The 18,314-nt window shown below is 41.8% G+C and overlaps 2 protein-coding genes across 2 annotated transcripts; both read right to left on the bottom strand.

The window, feature by feature from the left end:
• Positions 1 to 159: 159 nt before the first annotated feature.
• On the bottom strand, positions 160 to 3,932 carry LOC147147509 (uncharacterized). The gene is made up of 2 exons (XM_086029863.1): positions 3,626 to 3,932; positions 160 to 1,722 (listed from the first exon to the last, which is right to left on the bottom strand). The coding sequence occupies exons 1-2, from the start codon at positions 3,801 to 3,803 to the stop codon at positions 572 to 574; spliced, it is 1,329 nt and encodes a 442-aa protein (XP_085885989.1). The 5' UTR covers positions 3,804 to 3,932; the 3' UTR covers positions 160 to 571.
• A 939-nt stretch (positions 3,933 to 4,871) lies between these two features.
• On the bottom strand, positions 4,872 to 10,451 carry LOC147147508 (uncharacterized). Its single transcript, XM_086029856.1, has 3 exons — positions 10,200 to 10,451; positions 7,182 to 7,505; positions 4,872 to 6,359 (listed from the first exon to the last, which is right to left on the bottom strand). The coding sequence occupies exons 1-3, from the start codon at positions 10,375 to 10,377 to the stop codon at positions 5,224 to 5,226; spliced, it is 1,638 nt and encodes a 545-aa protein (XP_085885982.1). The 5' UTR covers positions 10,378 to 10,451; the 3' UTR covers positions 4,872 to 5,223.
• Positions 10,452 to 18,314: the final 7,863 nt, after the last annotated feature.

Raw genomic sequence — 18,314 nt, 5'->3', positions numbered from 1 at the left:
CTTTGAAAGAGTGCTGTGCTGTCCTTTCCAATGAAGAGAGGAAGCGCGTTTTCATCTCCTCTTGGCGTGATGACGTCATCCAATAAACTTGAACGATAAGTGACACCAAGGTTAGGAGATTGCGCTTTCCAAGGAAAATGACTAACGCTGAAATAACAATTGAAGGTGAAGTTCGCTTTTTATTCAGGACAGCAGGGGAACATACGATCAAAAAACTGAACTTTTTACTAAGGTCTATAACCAACAAAAACTCATTCAGACAGCTATCTTAGCACTTTATCTTTGGGAAAACCCCAGTGTGAGGGAAAAAAACCCCCAAGGTAATTAACAACATATAGAGTAAGTATTTCCAATTTACAAAGCAAAACATCTTTACAACAAAGAAAATGTAGATGAAAAGGCTTATTTCATGTGCGACTTTTTTCCCCTCACTGCTTTTGCACATAAATCCATGTGTTTATTCATAGTGGGCCTCTGAGTCAAGCTTTCGGCACAAACAACTACTTAAGGTTTTTCCCTTGTATGAGTTCTCATGGGCCACACCACCTGACACTTTGTAGGTAGAAAGGTTTCAATACCTGTGTGTTAACATGTGTTTCACCAAAGCGCTTTCTAATGCGAATCTTTTACCACATGCAACCGCAGTGCAAGTAAAAGGTCTCATGTGTGTGTGCTCGTGTGCGACCAGATGAGCATTTTGTTTGAATGCTCTACCACAGAATGAGCAACTAAAGGGCTTTTCTCCTGTGTGTGTTCTCGTGTGTCTTACCAAATGTGATTTACGAGAGAACGCTTTACCACAAAATGAGCAAGCAAATGGTTTTTCTCCCGTGTGTATTCTCATGTGCATTACCATTTGTGACTTACGAGAGAATGCTTTACCGCAAAATGAGCAACTAAAGGATTTTTCTCCTGTGTGTCTTCTCATGTGCTCTACCATGCGTGACCTTTGGTTGAATCTTTCACTGCAAACTGTGCAACTAAAGGGTTTTTCTCCTGTGTGTATTCTCATGTGTGTTACCAAATTTGCCTTATGAGAGAATGATTTATCACACAATGAGCAAGTAAAGGGTTTTTCTCCTGTGTGTTTTCGCATGTGTATTACCAAATGTGACTTAAAAGAGAATCTGTCATCACACAATGAGCAATGAAAAGGTTTTTCTTCATTGTGTGTTCTCTTGTGGAGTACCAGAAATCTGTTTTGAGCAAATGTTTTACCACAAATTGAACAGCTGAAACAATTTTCAAGAGTTTGACATCTCATTTGTTTCAGAAGGGGTTTCTTCTTAAGCGTTGTCTCCTCCTCAGTGCCGCTCGACCATTTGTCATCACCTTCATAGTCAGCGTCGCTTCTCGAAGGTTCTTCCATGTCATGACTGTCTGACAGTGGAGCTAAAGGGTTGTTTGGCAGGGGTCCTCCAAGGTGGTCTCCACTTGGACAGTCATGACGAAGCAGTGAGCACTCGGGCAGTTCGTCTTTGTATTCTTCCCTCTCCTCCGAGACATCAGTCAGTGCAAACTTGCTGACGTTCGTCTCCTCTTCTTCGTCCTTAACGTGGGGGCGCTTTGTATTTGGATCTTCATCTTTTATGTGGAGGGGCTGTTGATCCTCCTCTTGCTTTTTCACATGGTGGGGCTGTGGAACTGCTTTCTCCAAATAGTAGCCACGCCCCTGCGGCTGAGGATAACATTCTTTATGATGACCGATTGGCTGCTCAACATCTGCAGGACACAAGAAGCAAGTAGATTTTGTTCATTAATTGCGTGCACAACACTTTTTAAGTGCTTCCCAGTAGTCACATTGCACATGCATATTCTGCCCTCTGCAAAAGTTTTGCAATAATATTGCATTATTATTCAATCTTAAATATTCTCGCGATGTACCCTGGCTTGCTCCAGTCGGCACCATAATCATCTTCATCACATCACGACGGTCTTGTGTTGCAGCTAAATGCTATCTTGGTTAAACAGTTTTAAACAGTTCAATCCACTCACGATACTCCAAGACGGTAAGTGGATGTGCACAGGAAATTAGCCAGCTAATGATATTTAAATAATATATGAGTGCACAGAGGGTTTATTTTTGGGGGGGGGGGGGGCGGCGGATCAACGGAATGTCAGGACAGAAGCGCTTTAAGGGACGAGGACGGACGGGGTCGAACGACGATCATATTTTATGAATATTGATGGAGGGACGATGACGGAAGGTTACCCAGGTTGCGGGTGGAGGACGAACCGGCAAAAAAGGGTAAAGTACCCAGCTCTGGTTGCGCCTAATATGGTATGGCTAAAAACAAAAAAATAAATAAATAAAAAAGTGTTGTTTTATCCATACACTTAGCCACAAAATTAGCAATCGAGCTTATTTGTGTGGGTCATTTTGTGCACTTATGAAAGTTTTGTGTTCATCGTATTTCTTTTGCAGCCTTCCTACATTCCTATAAAATCACAATGTCCCATCACTGGTGAGGTATTTTTAGAACAGGCCTGCAAGCTATTCATGTGGCTCTTGTATCCGCGTGCACCACTTTGGTGATCCCTGTTGTAAATTCAAACAAAAAACTACAGTTAACCCTGAACCAGGGATTGCTCCAGGATTTATTTCCTCTCCTGGTGTTAGAGGGGAGCTTGACTAATACATTGGGAAACTGAAAAAATAATTGATAAATATATTTTAGAATACCAAATAAAATACTGGAGGGGATAAACTGTGGCTAGACCATGCATGTCCACCTCCGGGCCTCGAGTCCCGCTGTGTTTTATACTTCTCCCTACTCCAACAAACCTGATTCAAACGATCAGTGCCTCAGCAAACTGAAGAATGATCCTGATTATTTGAATCAGGCATGTTGGAGTAGGGAGACATATACAACACGCAGGACAGCGGCCCTGGAGGACAGGTGTTCTGAAATTCCGGCCTACCCATAGAGACGTCCTACCAATGCACTGCGCGCTTGCGCACGCATGCGCACAACGCCGATAAGTGTCTGGAATTTTGTAACTTTTTGTCCTACCTGTCGGACGTTCGGTTAAAAGCGGTGAGTACTTGATATTTTCCGTTTTATTTAGTCTTATTTGATTTTTCCATTTCCTCAAAAATACTTCTGGCGTGTGATTTCCGTCATAGCTTTTAAGCATTGTGTGTTTTCTTGTAGTAGCTTTTGAGCATATCGTTGATCTGTTGACCACATTCATCAAGCAGGGGATGTATACTACACTCATTTGTCAGGACGTACTACCTGCTTTCACCGTTGTGTAAGTATTTTCTTAAGGGATTTTTTGAAGTTCTACCAACTCTACCAGTCTGCATCTAAACAAAACAAGCTGAAAGCGCACGGAATCAAATTAGCCTTAGGTAGGAAGCTTGGCAAAGGGTAGGACATTTTGGCAGAACAAGCTGTCAAATCAGGCTTCGGTAGGAAGTTTCGACGGGGTAGGACAATTTGGCAGAACACCGGGTTTGGACACCCCAGAGATTTCTGACGGGGCTAAATCACCGCTTAGGCCCCGGTGTAGCTCCATCCCTGTTCCTCGCTGTTTTTGTTAAACGGAAACCAAATACATTAACACATTCATTGAATAAATAACACGTTATAAATATAGAGTACAAATGTAATGAACAGACCTTCAACGCGTATCGCAATTTGAGTTTTGCAAACAGCTTCCAGTTGTCGCCGGTGTTGCTCGGTCTCCTCTCTCGCTCGACAAAGTTGCTCCTCGTACGACGCTATCGTGCTTTCAAACAGTCCGAAGATTTCGTCCGCGGCCGCAATGAGTCGCTCCGTTACCAACTCTCTCAACATTTTTATGCAGTAGGCAGTCAAAACCCAATGGGGAAAAGATGTGAATCTCGATCTTTGGCCCTTGATGCCGTGGCAGCTTTAGCTGCGATGCTAACTTCCGCCTTTCTCTTCTTCATCTTCATCATCATCATCATCATCATCATCATCATCATCAGCAGCAGCCTTTTTCTTTGTCTGTGCAGGCGGCAGGCAAACTGATTTAAAGGCGCATTACCGCCACCCATCGGACTGGTTTTATGAATTTGAAAGCGTGTTCGAAAGAAAAAAGTCAAATAAATAACATACGATTATGCCATACATACAAAAATGCAGTATCTTTGAAGAAATGCATTATTTTGTACCAAGTCTGGCTTATTGTGCTACCTGCTCTTTTTCGGAGAACATATATTCTATTAAGTGAGAAGTCCTGGTGGCGTTGAGTTTACTGTTAATTCGTGGTTAAGCCCTACAGGTGGGATGTGAACTACAGGAAAAAGAAATCCTGGGAGGAGCTAGCTTTTGTACTTCGGAGCATCCCAGGCAGACAGCTCCGGAAAACATAGTGGACCTCTGGACCTCGGCTATTCGCAAAGGATGGGGACCGTGTGAAAATTGACGCCAATTATAAATGCATTGAGTGCACAAAGTTAATGCCTCACAAGCATACACATATTTAGGCGTTCTTGAACGTTTAGGGTCCAGGGGCCCCTTACATGGGCGACATAGGACCCTTCATAATCCAGGTGCCAACTGAATATAAAACAACCACGTGTAGCCCAAAATGCCTTGGAAATGGTTTTTTTGTAATTGATTCAACCTAAACATTCATTAATTGTTGAATAAAATACAATTTAACACAATTTCGCATATGATTAAATAGCCACCCCCGCTAGACAGAAATGCTACATGCATGCAGGGATGTCAGATTTTTGTGAGATCTGGCCAAAGTATTGGTTCATTATGTTGAGTGCACTGTTTATGACACTTTTGGTGTTTTGCAAAGAAGGAAAATGACTAACACTGAAATATCAGATGAAGGTGAACTTAGGTTTTATCATTACAATTATACAATCAAACAATGGAATTTCTATTAAGATCCAACCCCCCCCCCTAAAAAAAGTTCTTCAGACAGCTATCTACGCATTTTATCTTATATAAAGCTATATAAAGGGATAAAACAGCAAAGCAACTTACAACATACAGAATAATTATTTCCAGTTTACAAAGCAAAACATCTTTATAACAAAGATGAAAATATCCATGAAAAGGCTTATTTCATGTATGACTTTTTTTCTCACTGCTTTTGCACATAACTCCACGTTTATTCATAGTGGGCCTCTGAGTCAAGCTTTCACCACAAACTGAACTAGAGGTTTTTTTTTCCCTTGTATGAGCTCTCATGTGCCACACCACATGACACTTAGTAGGTAGAAAGCTTTCACTACCTGTGTGTTAACATGTGTTTCACCAAAGCACTTTCTAATGCGAATCTTTTACCACATGCAACTGCAGTGCAAGTAAAAGGTCTCTTGTGTGTGCGCTTGTGTGCGACCAGATCAGCATTTTGTTTGAATGCTCCACCACAAACTGAGCAACTAAAGGGGGCTTTTCTCCTGTGTGTGTTCTCGTGTCTTTCCAAATTTGACTTACGAGTGAATGTTTTTTCACACAAGGAGCAACTGTAGGGTTTTTCTCCTGTGTGTGTTCTCATGTGTACTATTAATAGCGACTTATAAGGGAATGTCTTATCACAAAATGAGCAACTGAAGGGTTTTTCTCTTGTGTGTATTTTCATGTGCAGCACAAATTTATACTTAGAAAGGAATGTTTTACCACACAATGAGCAACTGAAGGGTTTTTCTCCTGTGTGTGTTCTCATGTGTATTTTCAATTTTGAATTATAAGAGAACACTTTAGCACACAATGAGCAACTAAAGGGTTTTTCTCCTCTGTGTGTTTTCATGTGGCGTTTCAGATGACCCTTTTCGGTGAATGTTTCATGACAGACTGAGCAACTATGGTGTTTCTCTTCTGTGTGTCTTCTCATGCGTTTCCCAATTTGTGAAATATCCTTGTGTGTTCTCTTGTGGTCTATCATAAGTCTGTTTTGAGCAAATGCTTTACCACAAATTGAGCAACTGAAACATTTTTTACGAAGTTGATATCCAAATTTTTGAAAGGGTTTCTTCTTGAGCGGTGTCTTCTCGGAGCATTTGGACTGTGTGTCATCACCTTCACAGCCTACATTGCTCCTCAGAGGTTCATCCATGTCGTCACTGTGTGACAGCGGAGCTAAAAGGTTGACAGGTGGTGGTCCTCTAAAGTGATCCTCTTTTGGACTGCAATGGTGAAGCTGTGAACACTTGGCCACTTTGCTGCATGCACTCTCCGCAGAGACAGCTGTCAGTTGCAACTTGCTGACATGACCCGCCTCTTCCTCCTTAATGTGGGGGTCCTTAGCATCTTCATCTTCCTCTTTCATGTGTAGGGGCTGTAAAACTGCTTCCTCCAAACTGGAGCTTCCCCCATGCGACCAAGGGGCAAGTTCTTCCCGATGACCGATCAGCTCCACGACACCTGCAGGACACAAGTCAAAGTTGTCACTATGATGACTGCCATGCAGTCAAAATAATTTTCCAGTAAAAACAACATTGTCGGAGGACCGACCAGGATGAACCTTTTTTATGTTAATTTATTGATTTCACTTGTTGTATTATGGCTATTTTGTTGTTTGTATGTAAAGTGCTTTGTTAAAGCTCTAGCTGTTGTGAAATGCGCTATACAAATAAAATTGCATTGTATTGTATTGTATTGCACCACTAGGGTTTCCAGAAGTGACGATGTAGTAGCCAAACAGCTCGCTACATCATAGAGATACTTTACCCTAGGGGTCTCCAAATTTTTCCTGTGAGGGCCACATAACTTTCCTTCTGTGTTGGTGAGTTTGTGACAGAAAGTGTGACGATCGCAGGGGTGCCTAAACGTAAACAATTAAAGTTTTCCAAAATGTCCACTAAATGGTTTGGCTACTGTGATGTCTGTCACAGCTCCAGAAAACGCAGAAGATGAGGAAGCGCGAGATTCAAACCGCAGATGACACATTCTGAGTTGTATTTAGCAATTAAAGTGCTGTCTACCAACAATCTAATCACATTTTAATCACAGTAATGCATTGTAAAGGGGTTCTAGAGTTCTCAAGAAAAACTTTGGTCTCTGACCTTTAAGACTGAGGTAACCCCGCTCCGGCAAAAAAAAAGTGGAGGAAATCGACAGGGGACAGCGTCAACTGAACTTCCGCTTGGTCGGTATAAAAGAAGGTTTCGAATTGTGTGAGGCCCGTGGCAAGCGTTGCTCAGCTACTGCAGAAGCTCTTGATTTCACTGGACTGTTTGTCATCACCTTCACAGTCTGCGTGGCTCCTGCGGTCTTCACTTATAGCATGATGACAACGATAATGAAGATGAAGCTGAGACGACTCAGGTGGTTCGCCGTGTCCACTGTCCACAGAGACGGCAGTCAGTGGTGACTTGCTGATGTCAGCCTCCTTCTCTTCCTTCTTCAAGTGGGGGTGCTTTGCATTTTCATCCTCCTCTTTAAATTGGGGGGCCTGGGGATCCTCCTCTTTGGCGCGGGAGGACTGTGGAACTGCTTGCTCCAAGCTGGAGCTCCCCCGCTGCGGTTGAGGAGGAAGCTCTTCCTGATTGCCAATCAGCACCTGGACATCTGGAGGACACAGGTCGATTTGAATTACTACAACTACTGCCATGCAGTCCAACTTATTTTCCAATGAATACAGCAATGGCATTGTGTGATGGAGAAGTAAACCCATTTACTTCTGGGATTTTTTTGTAAAACAGACAGTGTTGGGGGTAACATGTTACAGTAATTTATTACCCAGTAATGGAGTAATATATCGCCATGCTAAGTCGTCATCTGTTAGAGCTCATTCTTGGAGTGCACTTTTATTTTTATTATTGAAATAGTATAAGCTATTAACATAAACATGTTCATTTCACAATTTCACAGAAATATGACTTTTTTTTGCTCAATCTTTGTGTGGCCGCACTTAGTAACTCATGATTTAAATAACCGAGGCATAGGAAAAGAGTTTGTGTCATGTTGTGTAAAGGTTTGGGTTGTTTAGTTATTCTATAGCATTACATTATTGGAATTCAGCAATGTGTAAATAGCAATCACTATTAGCAGCTGCAATATGGACTGTATGCACAGAGTGGTGTGACGTATTTCTGGTGAAATCTCAAAGTATCGCATTTTCCGGTCATGACGAACGCCTTTGACGAATGTTTTCATGTGTGTGGTTGCGCGTATTCATGAAGAAGAGGTGAGAGGACAGTAGATCGAGCTATCACTGCTGTTTGCCTGCCCAGATATACAGGTTCTACACGGTGTTAGTCCGCTTTCATGAGCAGGGGAGCCAGTGTGTTGTTAACATTTGCAGGAATGGGGGGGAAGGACGGGACTTGGTGGACTGCTGGTCCCAGGAGAGGAGCGACAGTAGATAATTTACATTCAAAGATACTCAGAACAGACTGTTGATAAATAAAAGATCTTTAATAGCTACTCAAACAGCGAGTAATAATCATTTAGGCCAGGGGTGGGCAAGTCCAGTCCCCGAAGAGTGGTGTCCTGCCTGTTTTCCATCTATCTGTGCTGCAACACACCTGATTAAAATAATCATATAATCATCAAGGTCTGCAGACGCTGGATAACAATCCTGATCATTTGAATCAGATGGGTTGCAGTAGGTGACATATAAAACATGCGGGACACCAGCCCTGGAGGACTGGAATTGTCCACCGCTGATTCAGGCGATGACGCCTTTGTCAAAGCAGAAGCCGTCAAAATGGGACGGTCTAAAACCCTTAATGTCAAAAAGCTTAACGTAGCTTAGTGTCAGAAAACTGCGACCGATCATTGTCAAAATTTGCATGCGCATCTCTACGTATGCCCACTGCAACCTCTAAAAATATCAAAACAATGGCCAAAGTTTTTTGGAATTTATGGGCATTTTAGAGGTTCACTATTTGCAAATTCCGAGCTTACGTGAAAATTACGTCAAAAGTCAAGATGGCGGTGAAGTTGGCGAAAACAAACTCTCCGCTCATTGAAAAGAATTGAACATTGGGTCCTGGTCATTTGATTTGTGAGGATTATTTTGATTTCAAAATGTGATGAAATGCCATTTGACTACTATAACAACCTGCCAGCAGAGGCAAAAGTGTGATTTTTATCACACTCGAGAACGAGTCTTTCGACTTTAGTGCACACCAAAAAGCAATGCGGTTTTGGTTAGCTCCATTCCGGACTTTCCAGTCCCACTCTCTTCACTCCTTTTACCACTTTCTCCTACGTTCACGGTCCACACAGTAATTATGGCGCATCCTGTTTTAAACGCATTCCGTTTTATTGTGAAAAGCATAACAGGAAGTGCCGAAGTGTTAGCTTGTGATAAATGAAAAGACGCAAATAAACATGTTCCAGTTGCTCTAAATATGTCGCTTGAATCCTTGCGACAGAAATATGGAATGATAATTTAGTTTCCATCATGTTATTGTTGGCATATCCAACCGCACAACAATTTCTAGGCATGATTTTCTGCGGGCATTATATGCTGTCACAGGCAAAAGCAATGCAATACGGTGGGTTGTTTTCACCGACTAAGGTGCGTTGCTTTGGGAGGTATTACCAGAAATGCCCGGATATTCAGAATTGTCCATATTGAGAAAAATCGTAACCTGGTTTAATGTTAAAAAAATACGACCAATTAACACCAAAATTCAGAAGCACAACTCTACTGATGCCCACTTCAGTCTCTGAAAATATCAAAGCAATTGCCACAGTATTTTGGTGGTGATCTGTCGTAGTTGGCTAATATTAAGACACATTAAGGTTGTTTACATGGACATTAATCGTTTTAGTCTGTCCCATCAGAGAACACTGACGGCTCTACTAAGAAATTTTAGAATTCGGGTAGTCCTCGTGTTAAACAAAGGAGCCGTCGCTGTTCTTTTTGGGTCGGTTAAGGACTTAGGGCAAGAGTTACATTCACAAGAGCACGATCAGCGTCTACCCTGCACCGGAAATTTCGGTACCAGCAGGCAGTCTTGCTTTTTAAAATAAGACGTCGAAAGCAGAAGTGCTGCGTGACCTCATTGGACTAATTCTGTCAGAACCCAAAGTACATTAAAATTAATAAGTAACTAATTGCTGTACAGAGACGGTAATATTGTAAAGAAATTTTCAAATTAAAGTAACTAGTAGTGTGCAATACATTATACAGTATTACATTTTGACAACTTGCCCAATATTGAAACCCGACACCATGCATTAACACATTGAACATAGTTACATAAATAATGTAGAACAACATATCGAGTAGAAGTTGGTTGATCAGACCTTCGACACATATGACAACTTGAGTCTTGCAAACAGCTTGCAGTTGTCGTAGGTGTCGCTCGCTCTCCTCTCTGGTTCGACAAAGTTGTTCCTCGTAGGACGCGATCGTTTTCTCCAAAAGTACAAAAATTTCGTCGGCAGCCGCAATGAGTCGCTCTCTGACCAGCTCTTTCAACATTTTGACACTGAAGACTGTTCACCATAACAAACGAAAAGAAGCTCAACCTCGCCCGTGTCGCTCGCGGTCCAGTTGAAAAATGGCGGATAAGCTTTAGCCTTTTCTTTTTCTATGGTGCTTGTATGGCAGCAAAGCAGCCATGATGTCCAACGGTCGCCATCTTGCGACGGGGTTGAGAAAGAAAAATACCAGGGTACATCTTTCCCAGGACCTCCTCATAACATAAGACATAACTACCCCAAAATGCCCATTTAATTTTTTTTTTTTTACATTTCGACCAACATTTAGGAGTCATTTAATAGAAACGAACTTAACAAATATTATCGAAATTAAATTAGATAATTTCATCATTTAAAAAAATTCTTCACGCATGCAGGAATGTCAGAATTACATTAGGTGAAACGTCACAAATTCACAATCATATCAAAGCTTATAATTGGCCCAAGGATACATCACTAGTTTTACTTTTATTAGCATGCTGGTTTCCATATGTACTGCATTTAAGTTGGTAAATGAAAACAAATACTGTAGATTTATGACAGGAATGCCACAATATTTATCTGTGCTACTGGATGGCCACACAGGACCACCCACTTCCTAACCAGAGCAATGACAAAAATTGCATTTTAATTATGGACAAAATCCATGCATAAGTGCAAAACACATGCTCTTAATATATTCCAGTGTAAAGGGCTTTCTTGTATAAAAATGACCATTCGAGGACGGCACAAAACTGGTGAACAGCAAACCAACTTTAAGTGCAAAAACTCATGTTGTGCATTTTTTCACTAAAATCAACTCATTCAGAATTTTTATATTAATGACGTGCTATGCTTATCCTGCATGTAATTCCAAATCCACAAAAAAATTATTAGCGCCCTCTGGGGATTGTCCTGCAGCTGACCAGGCGATTGCTGGCTAATTGCGCAAGGATGGTGGTCTTAGGGGTGGTGAGTCCTTTGACATTGAGCTGGAGGTTTGCTAGCGCTAGCGCTGGAGTTCGTAGTCCCCATCTGTGCTCTACATATTACTGAACAATCCAGTAGCTGACAGCTCCATTAGGTATACTGTATGTACAGCTTCTATTTTGAACACCTTGGCCTCAAGGGGGATGTGTGGCGCTGGCATGCAGATAGGTGTCAAACTCAAGGCCCAGGGGCCACATCATTTTAAATGGCCCGCAAAAGCAAACCATGTGTCAACTTCCATGACCCTTACTAGAATCTGTGCCAAAATTTTATATTGTCATGTGTAATAAATAACGATACATTTTTGTTATCCTTTTTACATTAACTTTAACAATAACTGAACAAAATACCATCCTTAAATTTAACTTCTGATTTCAAAACTAGTAATGCATTAATTTGTTGTGTATGCGTAATACAAAGAGACAATTAAACATTCATTTGGTTTCACTGTCACAACGGCTCTCTGAGGGAAGCCGTAACTACAAAGTGGCCCACGACAAAAATGAGTTTGACAGCCCTGGAGTAGACAGTTGCAGCTAATATGGAGTAACTTAACTCAATTTTCACAGAATAGAAAGAACATATTCCTGTGAGTATCATTAATCTTTTTCTACGTCTTTTGCTGCATCAATTTGTGTTGGAATATTAAAGGTTTATACTGTGACATCAATCCTCATTAAGCATTAACATCACTCAAAAACCCACGGGTGACTTTAAAATCACCCTGTAAAACCTGAAGATTTCCCGGAAATTCAACATCACAACATCAAATTGATATCTCAGCCCCTGTAGCTGATTCCAAATTCCAAAAGAATTTGAGTGCTTGGACATGAGGCTTCCACACAGGCCTGAGTTTATAATTTACTGTTTCAATCAAAAATGTGAAAATAAAAAGTGTCAGTGCAAATGAAGCATCAAAAAAATCGAGTGGTAATTACCATCCTCTATTCTGTTACAAAGCCTTCGATATTGTCATTGTCAGGAAACATATATCTTAACCATATATCACGTTCGACTGGTTCTAAGTCCACAAACGCATCATCTATATCACTACCGTCACTTATTCTAGTCTTCGTCCGCCATGACTGCTCAAAAAAATTCCTGGACATCCTACAGGGCTCACGACACCATCACGTGTATATTCTGATGCATTTCATTGGCTAAGAGACCGAGAATTGGTTAAAAAAAAAGAGAAAATGACGTACACGCTTTCCTGGCTGCAAAGGTAGAGAGATGCAACACTCGAGTGGTAAAAACACAGTTATACGCTCACAGCCTAAATGGGTTAATACTGCTTGGCATTATGTGTCAGCATTATACTTTTGTAAGGTTGTGTTAGATTAAATACATCATGTAAAATTCACTTTATTTTGTGTTAAGTTTTATAGTGAACAATGGGGAATGTCAAGCAGCTTGAATAAAGCACACGTGGACTCTTTTTGAAAAACTGTTTACCCGTCAGGCTAATACAGTGGCATCGGTGTCGCAGTATCGGGGCATTTCCACAAGACATTATTTGCGCATCTCTATTTGAGATTGTTCTCAAATCATAGAAATTAAACAAAACAGAAAGAAAATGTAAACACTGTTTAATATATAAGAAAATTACATGAAAATGTTTCAGTCATAGTTTTAGTAGTCTTTTTAAAAAGTCAGTGGGTCATTCTGATTCCTTTTTTTGTCTTCTTTCTTTTGTCAGAAACTAACACAGTGAATCACCTATGTTTAAACGTTTTTTTTTTCCTACGTAAGACATCACATTATTTACAATGTCAGCTGCTCTTGTGCCATAGTTTTAACATCAAAAAAATGTTCTACTTCTCTCCAACCACCGCCCATTTCTTTTATCACGCTGCTAGCGAGTTTCTCATTTCATCTTCCTTTGATGAGCGCTCCCGCCTAGTAGCTTTTCATCTGTTCGCTCTGCAGCTCAAGAAGTTCCTTTGTGGTGAGTTCTTTGCGGTGGTCCTCCACCTGTTCCTCAACCAGCTCCTCCACATCTTGTCTGTCAACCTCCAAGCCCAAATGCCTGCCAATGGACACGATCTCATCCACCACTGCTGCCTCCACGATATCAAGGCCCTCCAAGTCTCTCTCTGGCACACAAGTTGGCCAAAGTTTCTTCCAGGCAGATCGCAAGGTAAGATGAGAGATTTCCCTCCAGACCTCATCGATCATGTTGATGCAGTGGAAGATGTTGAAGTGGTCCCTCCAAAAATTGGTCAGTGTCAGATCGGTGCCCTGTGTGACTTCAAAACATCTTGAGAAAAGTGCCCTTGTATACAATTTCTTGAAATGAGTAATGACCTGCTCACCCATGGGCTGAAGCAAAAGAGTTGTGTTGGATGGCAGAAATTGGACTTTTATGAAGTTGTATTCGATGTCCAGGTCTTCTTCCAAGCTTGGCGGATGAGCAGGCGCTTTATCCATGATCAGAAGACATTTGAGGGGCAAGCCATTCTCCTGGAGATACGTCTTGACAGCTGGCGCAAAGACCTTCGTCACCCACTCCATGAAAAAAATTCGTGTAACCCTGATTTTGGCATTTGCTCTCCACATTACAGGCAGCTCGGCCTTCATCACATGATTGCTCTTAAATGCGCGAGGATTTTCCGAGTGGTAGACTAAAAGTGGCTTCAGTTGGCAATCGCCACTTGCGTTAGCACATAATAAAAGCGTGAACTTGTCCTTCATTGGCTTGTGTCCAGGCCGCGCCTTCTCCTCTTTAGTGAGCGAGGTTCTTTTGGGCATTTTTCTCCAAAACAATCCCGCTTCGCCACAATTAAAAACTTGATTCGGAAGATAGCCTTCACTTTCCACAAATTTCTCAAATTGGCCGACAAATTTCTCAGCAGCCTTTTTATTTAAACTCACAACATCCTCGTCGTGTCTAATGCTGCGAATTCCACTTCGCTTGATGAAATTATCAAACCAGCCTCGACTGGCTTTGAAATTGTCACATTCTGCGCCATTTGTACTCTGTGCGTTCACTACCAAATCACTGTGCAACTTCTTCGCCTTTTCAATAACTGTGGCCGCACTCACGCCGCCACCAGCAAGTTCTTTTACATTTACCCACAACAGCAATAATTTCTCCACATCTTCTAGAATTTGAGGTCGTTGCTTCGTCAAAAGCGTCACTCCTTTTGCCACGTTTGCTGCCTTTATTGACGCCTTGTTTTTAAGAATTGTACAAACGGTAGATTTTGCCAAACCAAACTGTGCAGCGAGATCACAAACACGCACACCACTTTCGTGTTCAGCTATAATTTCCTTCTTTTGTTCCACAGTCAAACGAACAGGCCTCTTAACAATACCATCGCTAACACTTTTCAGTTGCCCTGGGAACGTGCTGAGGGCAAAGTCACCTGAATTGTCTGATGCACTCAGCGAACGTTCGCACTGTGCGAGAGAAGTCACAGCTAAGCATTCTGCATCCATGCTGTGACTGTTCGCCGAATCAAGCACGGCGGGTGAATCGACGCAAGGATTGTCCGAAAAGATTTGGTTGTCAACAGAATGGCTCGTAAATATTTGGTCGTTAGCAGGCTCGCTTGTGAACCGAGCTATTGCTGTATTTGACTTTTTAATGAAGCCTTTACCCCAAACAGAACAACTAGCAGCTCTCTCTCCCGTATGGATTTTCATGTGTTTAATTAAAGCGTTCTTATGGAGGAAGCCTTTAAAGCAAGCGGAGCAATGAAGAATTTCTCCCGTGTGCTTTCTCATGTGTCTCGTCAAATGCTTTTCTTGAAGGAATCTCTGACCACAAACGGAGCATCGAAAACGTTTTGGTTTGCGACGTTTATGGTGCGTTTGAGAACGTTGGCTGGTGTTAAAAGTTGGGTCCCTTTTCAAGCATTCAGGGTCGGAATCGCTTGTCACTTCTATGTCGTCACTGTCTGACAGTGGGGCCAAGAGGCTGTCCGGTGGTTGTCCCACAAGGTGGTCTACATCTGCCTCTGCTGTCACTTGTTGTGATGTGCTGCTGTGATGACGCCGTGATGACTCAGGTGGATTGTCGTCATAGTTCTCACTCTTCACAGACATACCAGTCTGTGGAAACTTGCTGATGTCAGCCTCTACCAGTTCCACTTTAATGTAAGGGGGCTGTTGATCTTCCTCTTCCTCGTAGGAAAGCCGTGGATCCTCTTCCTCCTCTTTAATGGGGGGCTGCTGAGGGGAGAGTTCATCCTGACCCATTAGCTGCTGAACATCTGCAGGACACAAGCAAGTCAATTAAATAACTTGTTTTGTTGGTAGTTTTTTTTTCGTGTGTGAATATTTTATACACTTCTGCGAGTTGTTCTGTACCCCACTCTGGGATCTTATAGGTTTAATTTAAGTTTTGAAATACAGATGTAAATGAGCACACTGCTAATCTGGTGCAAGGATCTTTGATAATGATTATTGTATGCGCACATTGGCCACAAACATGAGAGGCTATTTGTAAATCTAATGCTCACGGCCTTAGATATGAATGGAATGGAGATATCAATAGGCCCCTCACGGCTGAAGCCACAGGGCAGCCATCTTAAGTTGCCACTGTTACTGACGACATCATTTTCCATCCATCCATCCATTATCTGTACCGCTTCTCCTCACAAGGGTCACGGGGCGTGCTGGAGCCTATCCCAGCTGTCTTCGGGCAGTAGGCGGGGGACACCCTGAACTGGTTGCCAGCCAATCGCAGGGCACACAGAGACAAACATCCGCACTCACAATCACACCTAGGGGGAATTTAGAGTATCCAATCAACTTACCATGCATGTTTTTGGAATGTGGGAGGAAACCGGAGTGCCCGGAGAAAACCCACGCAGGCACGGGGAGAACATGCAAAACTCCACACAGGGAGGCCGGAGCCGGGATCGAACCCACGACCTCTGAACTGTGAGGCGGGCGTGCTAACCAGTCGACCACCGTGCCGCCACGACATCATTTTATTTATTTTTATTTTTCTTAACCAAAAACACCTTTCTAATTGCATGTTTCAGGATAGGATCCCAGTGTGGAGTAATAAGAACCTTTCAACGAATCAACTTCACTGTTTACATTGACCATTCATACTACCCATACTATTTGTCCTCCGGAGGTTATGTTTATTTTGCAGCATTTTTTTTTCCTGATGGGCATTTCTTGATGGTTCTGACAACATGATGCAGACGAATATTAGAATAGCGCTCAAAGATACCTTAATAAGAGAACATTTTAAATTGCATTCTTTAAGATGAAATGTGCATGTAGTGCTTCTCCCAGACGTATTGGTACAACTGTATGCCATACACGGTGGCATATTTGCCGTTGAGACAAACAAAATATACGTGAAAACGCCGTAGAGAAATGAATGTATTCAAGCCAGGTGGGCGTAGCGATTGGCAACGTAAGATGGCCGCCAGTGGCTCCACACTCCTCCCGAGTAAGCGTCCAGAAGGATGACTTTTAACTAACTTTTTTTTTTTTTTTTTAATCTTTTGTTAATATACATTATTTATATACATTATTGAACAGGAAAACATCTGGCATTTTTCAGACAACATTGTCTTGATACATTAGAAACGGGAAAAAGAACATTTGCAAGGCTTTTTCAAAAATTTCTTTTACAAAAATGGATTTAAGTGTAACTAAAACGTCTAATATTGTTCGTCCATTCATAATGTGTCAGCGGGGCCACTGTAGTTTCTGAGTGGAACATACGTCCATGATGCAACGCGGTGTGACGTCATGACCCCAGCTTCTAGACAATATGGTGGCGTGAAAACAACTTTCGGGTTGCGATCGAAGCATCTCACTCTTTGGACCGACGAGAAAATATATCCATGCTTCAGAAGCTTAACGACGTGAATATTTTAAAGCATGCTGACGGAGTGAAAGCACATGTGTTAAAAAAAAACAAAAAACAGACAAAAAGTAGCGGAGCGTCTATGAAACATTTAACTCTGCACTGACAGTAAAACCCCGCTTATCCATGCATTATCTTTTGTCTACAATTGTATTGCTGTTGTTTTGCTATTAATACAATTGTCTTTAGTTGTTTATGAAAATGGTAAAAGTAAAAGGGTAGTGGACAGACCTTTGGTGCACAACATTTTGGGATTCTCGCCAACAGCTTCCATTCGTTATTGTTGGTGTTCGTTCTCCTCGTATGACGCTATTGCAATGTTAAACAGTCATAAATGGTTAGAAGTTGCAAGTAAAAATATATTTCCCCCCCCAATCAATTTGCCCTGGTCTTCGCGTCGTTTTTGTCTCGTCTCGATGCCGCGCTAACTACAGCCCTTTCTCTCCCTCGATTGAGCTTTTACGACAGGTATCGCCCGGCTGCCATCTTGCGGCGGTATTAAAGACGAACAACTGTATATACTGCTGATAAATACTGAAATAAACCTGACATTTACCTGAACACCTGATATTACTAAACTTGAAATCATTACAAAGTAAAACACATACTAGGATGGGTGTTTTTTCGGAGAGAATCATTCTCTTACATTGTAAAAAACATTCCTCTGAACAAAAGAAATCTGAAACAAAAAAAAAATTACATACAAAGCCTGGTTCCTTTGCGGCAAAGATTGTCACCGAGAGATCTCTTCCAATTGTTCCAAGTTCAGCATTCCAGTGGCGGCTTCGTAAATGATTTTTATGCATTTGAAATTTGACAAATTGCTCCTTCTGAGGTGGCAATGGTTGCAGGGAAGGAATCAGACAATTAAGGAACAACTCGTCTTCTGGGGGTGGGGTGGGGGACTGGAGCACAAGAGCCACTGTGTCCCATTATGTACTGCTTGATCTCCTCGTCCTTGTCATCCCATGAAGCACTCCTTTTCAAGCCCCTCTTTACTAAAAGAAAGGGAAACACCGTATTTTGTGATACAAAGAAAACTTAAATAAATTACTGGTAAGAAAAATAGCAAAAATATGTTGCGGTCCTACAAACGTTTCTCTCTGCAATAGCTATTTGACGTATTTTTA

The sequence above is a fragment of the Filicampus tigris genome, chromosome 5 (assembly GCF_054856515.1).
Source record: "Filicampus tigris isolate MCC_2025a chromosome 5, RoL_Ftig_1.0, whole genome shotgun sequence".
Taxonomy (NCBI): Eukaryota; Metazoa; Chordata; class Actinopteri; order Syngnathiformes; family Syngnathidae; genus Filicampus; species Filicampus tigris.
This window is presented reverse-complemented; position numbering and strand designations above follow the sequence as displayed.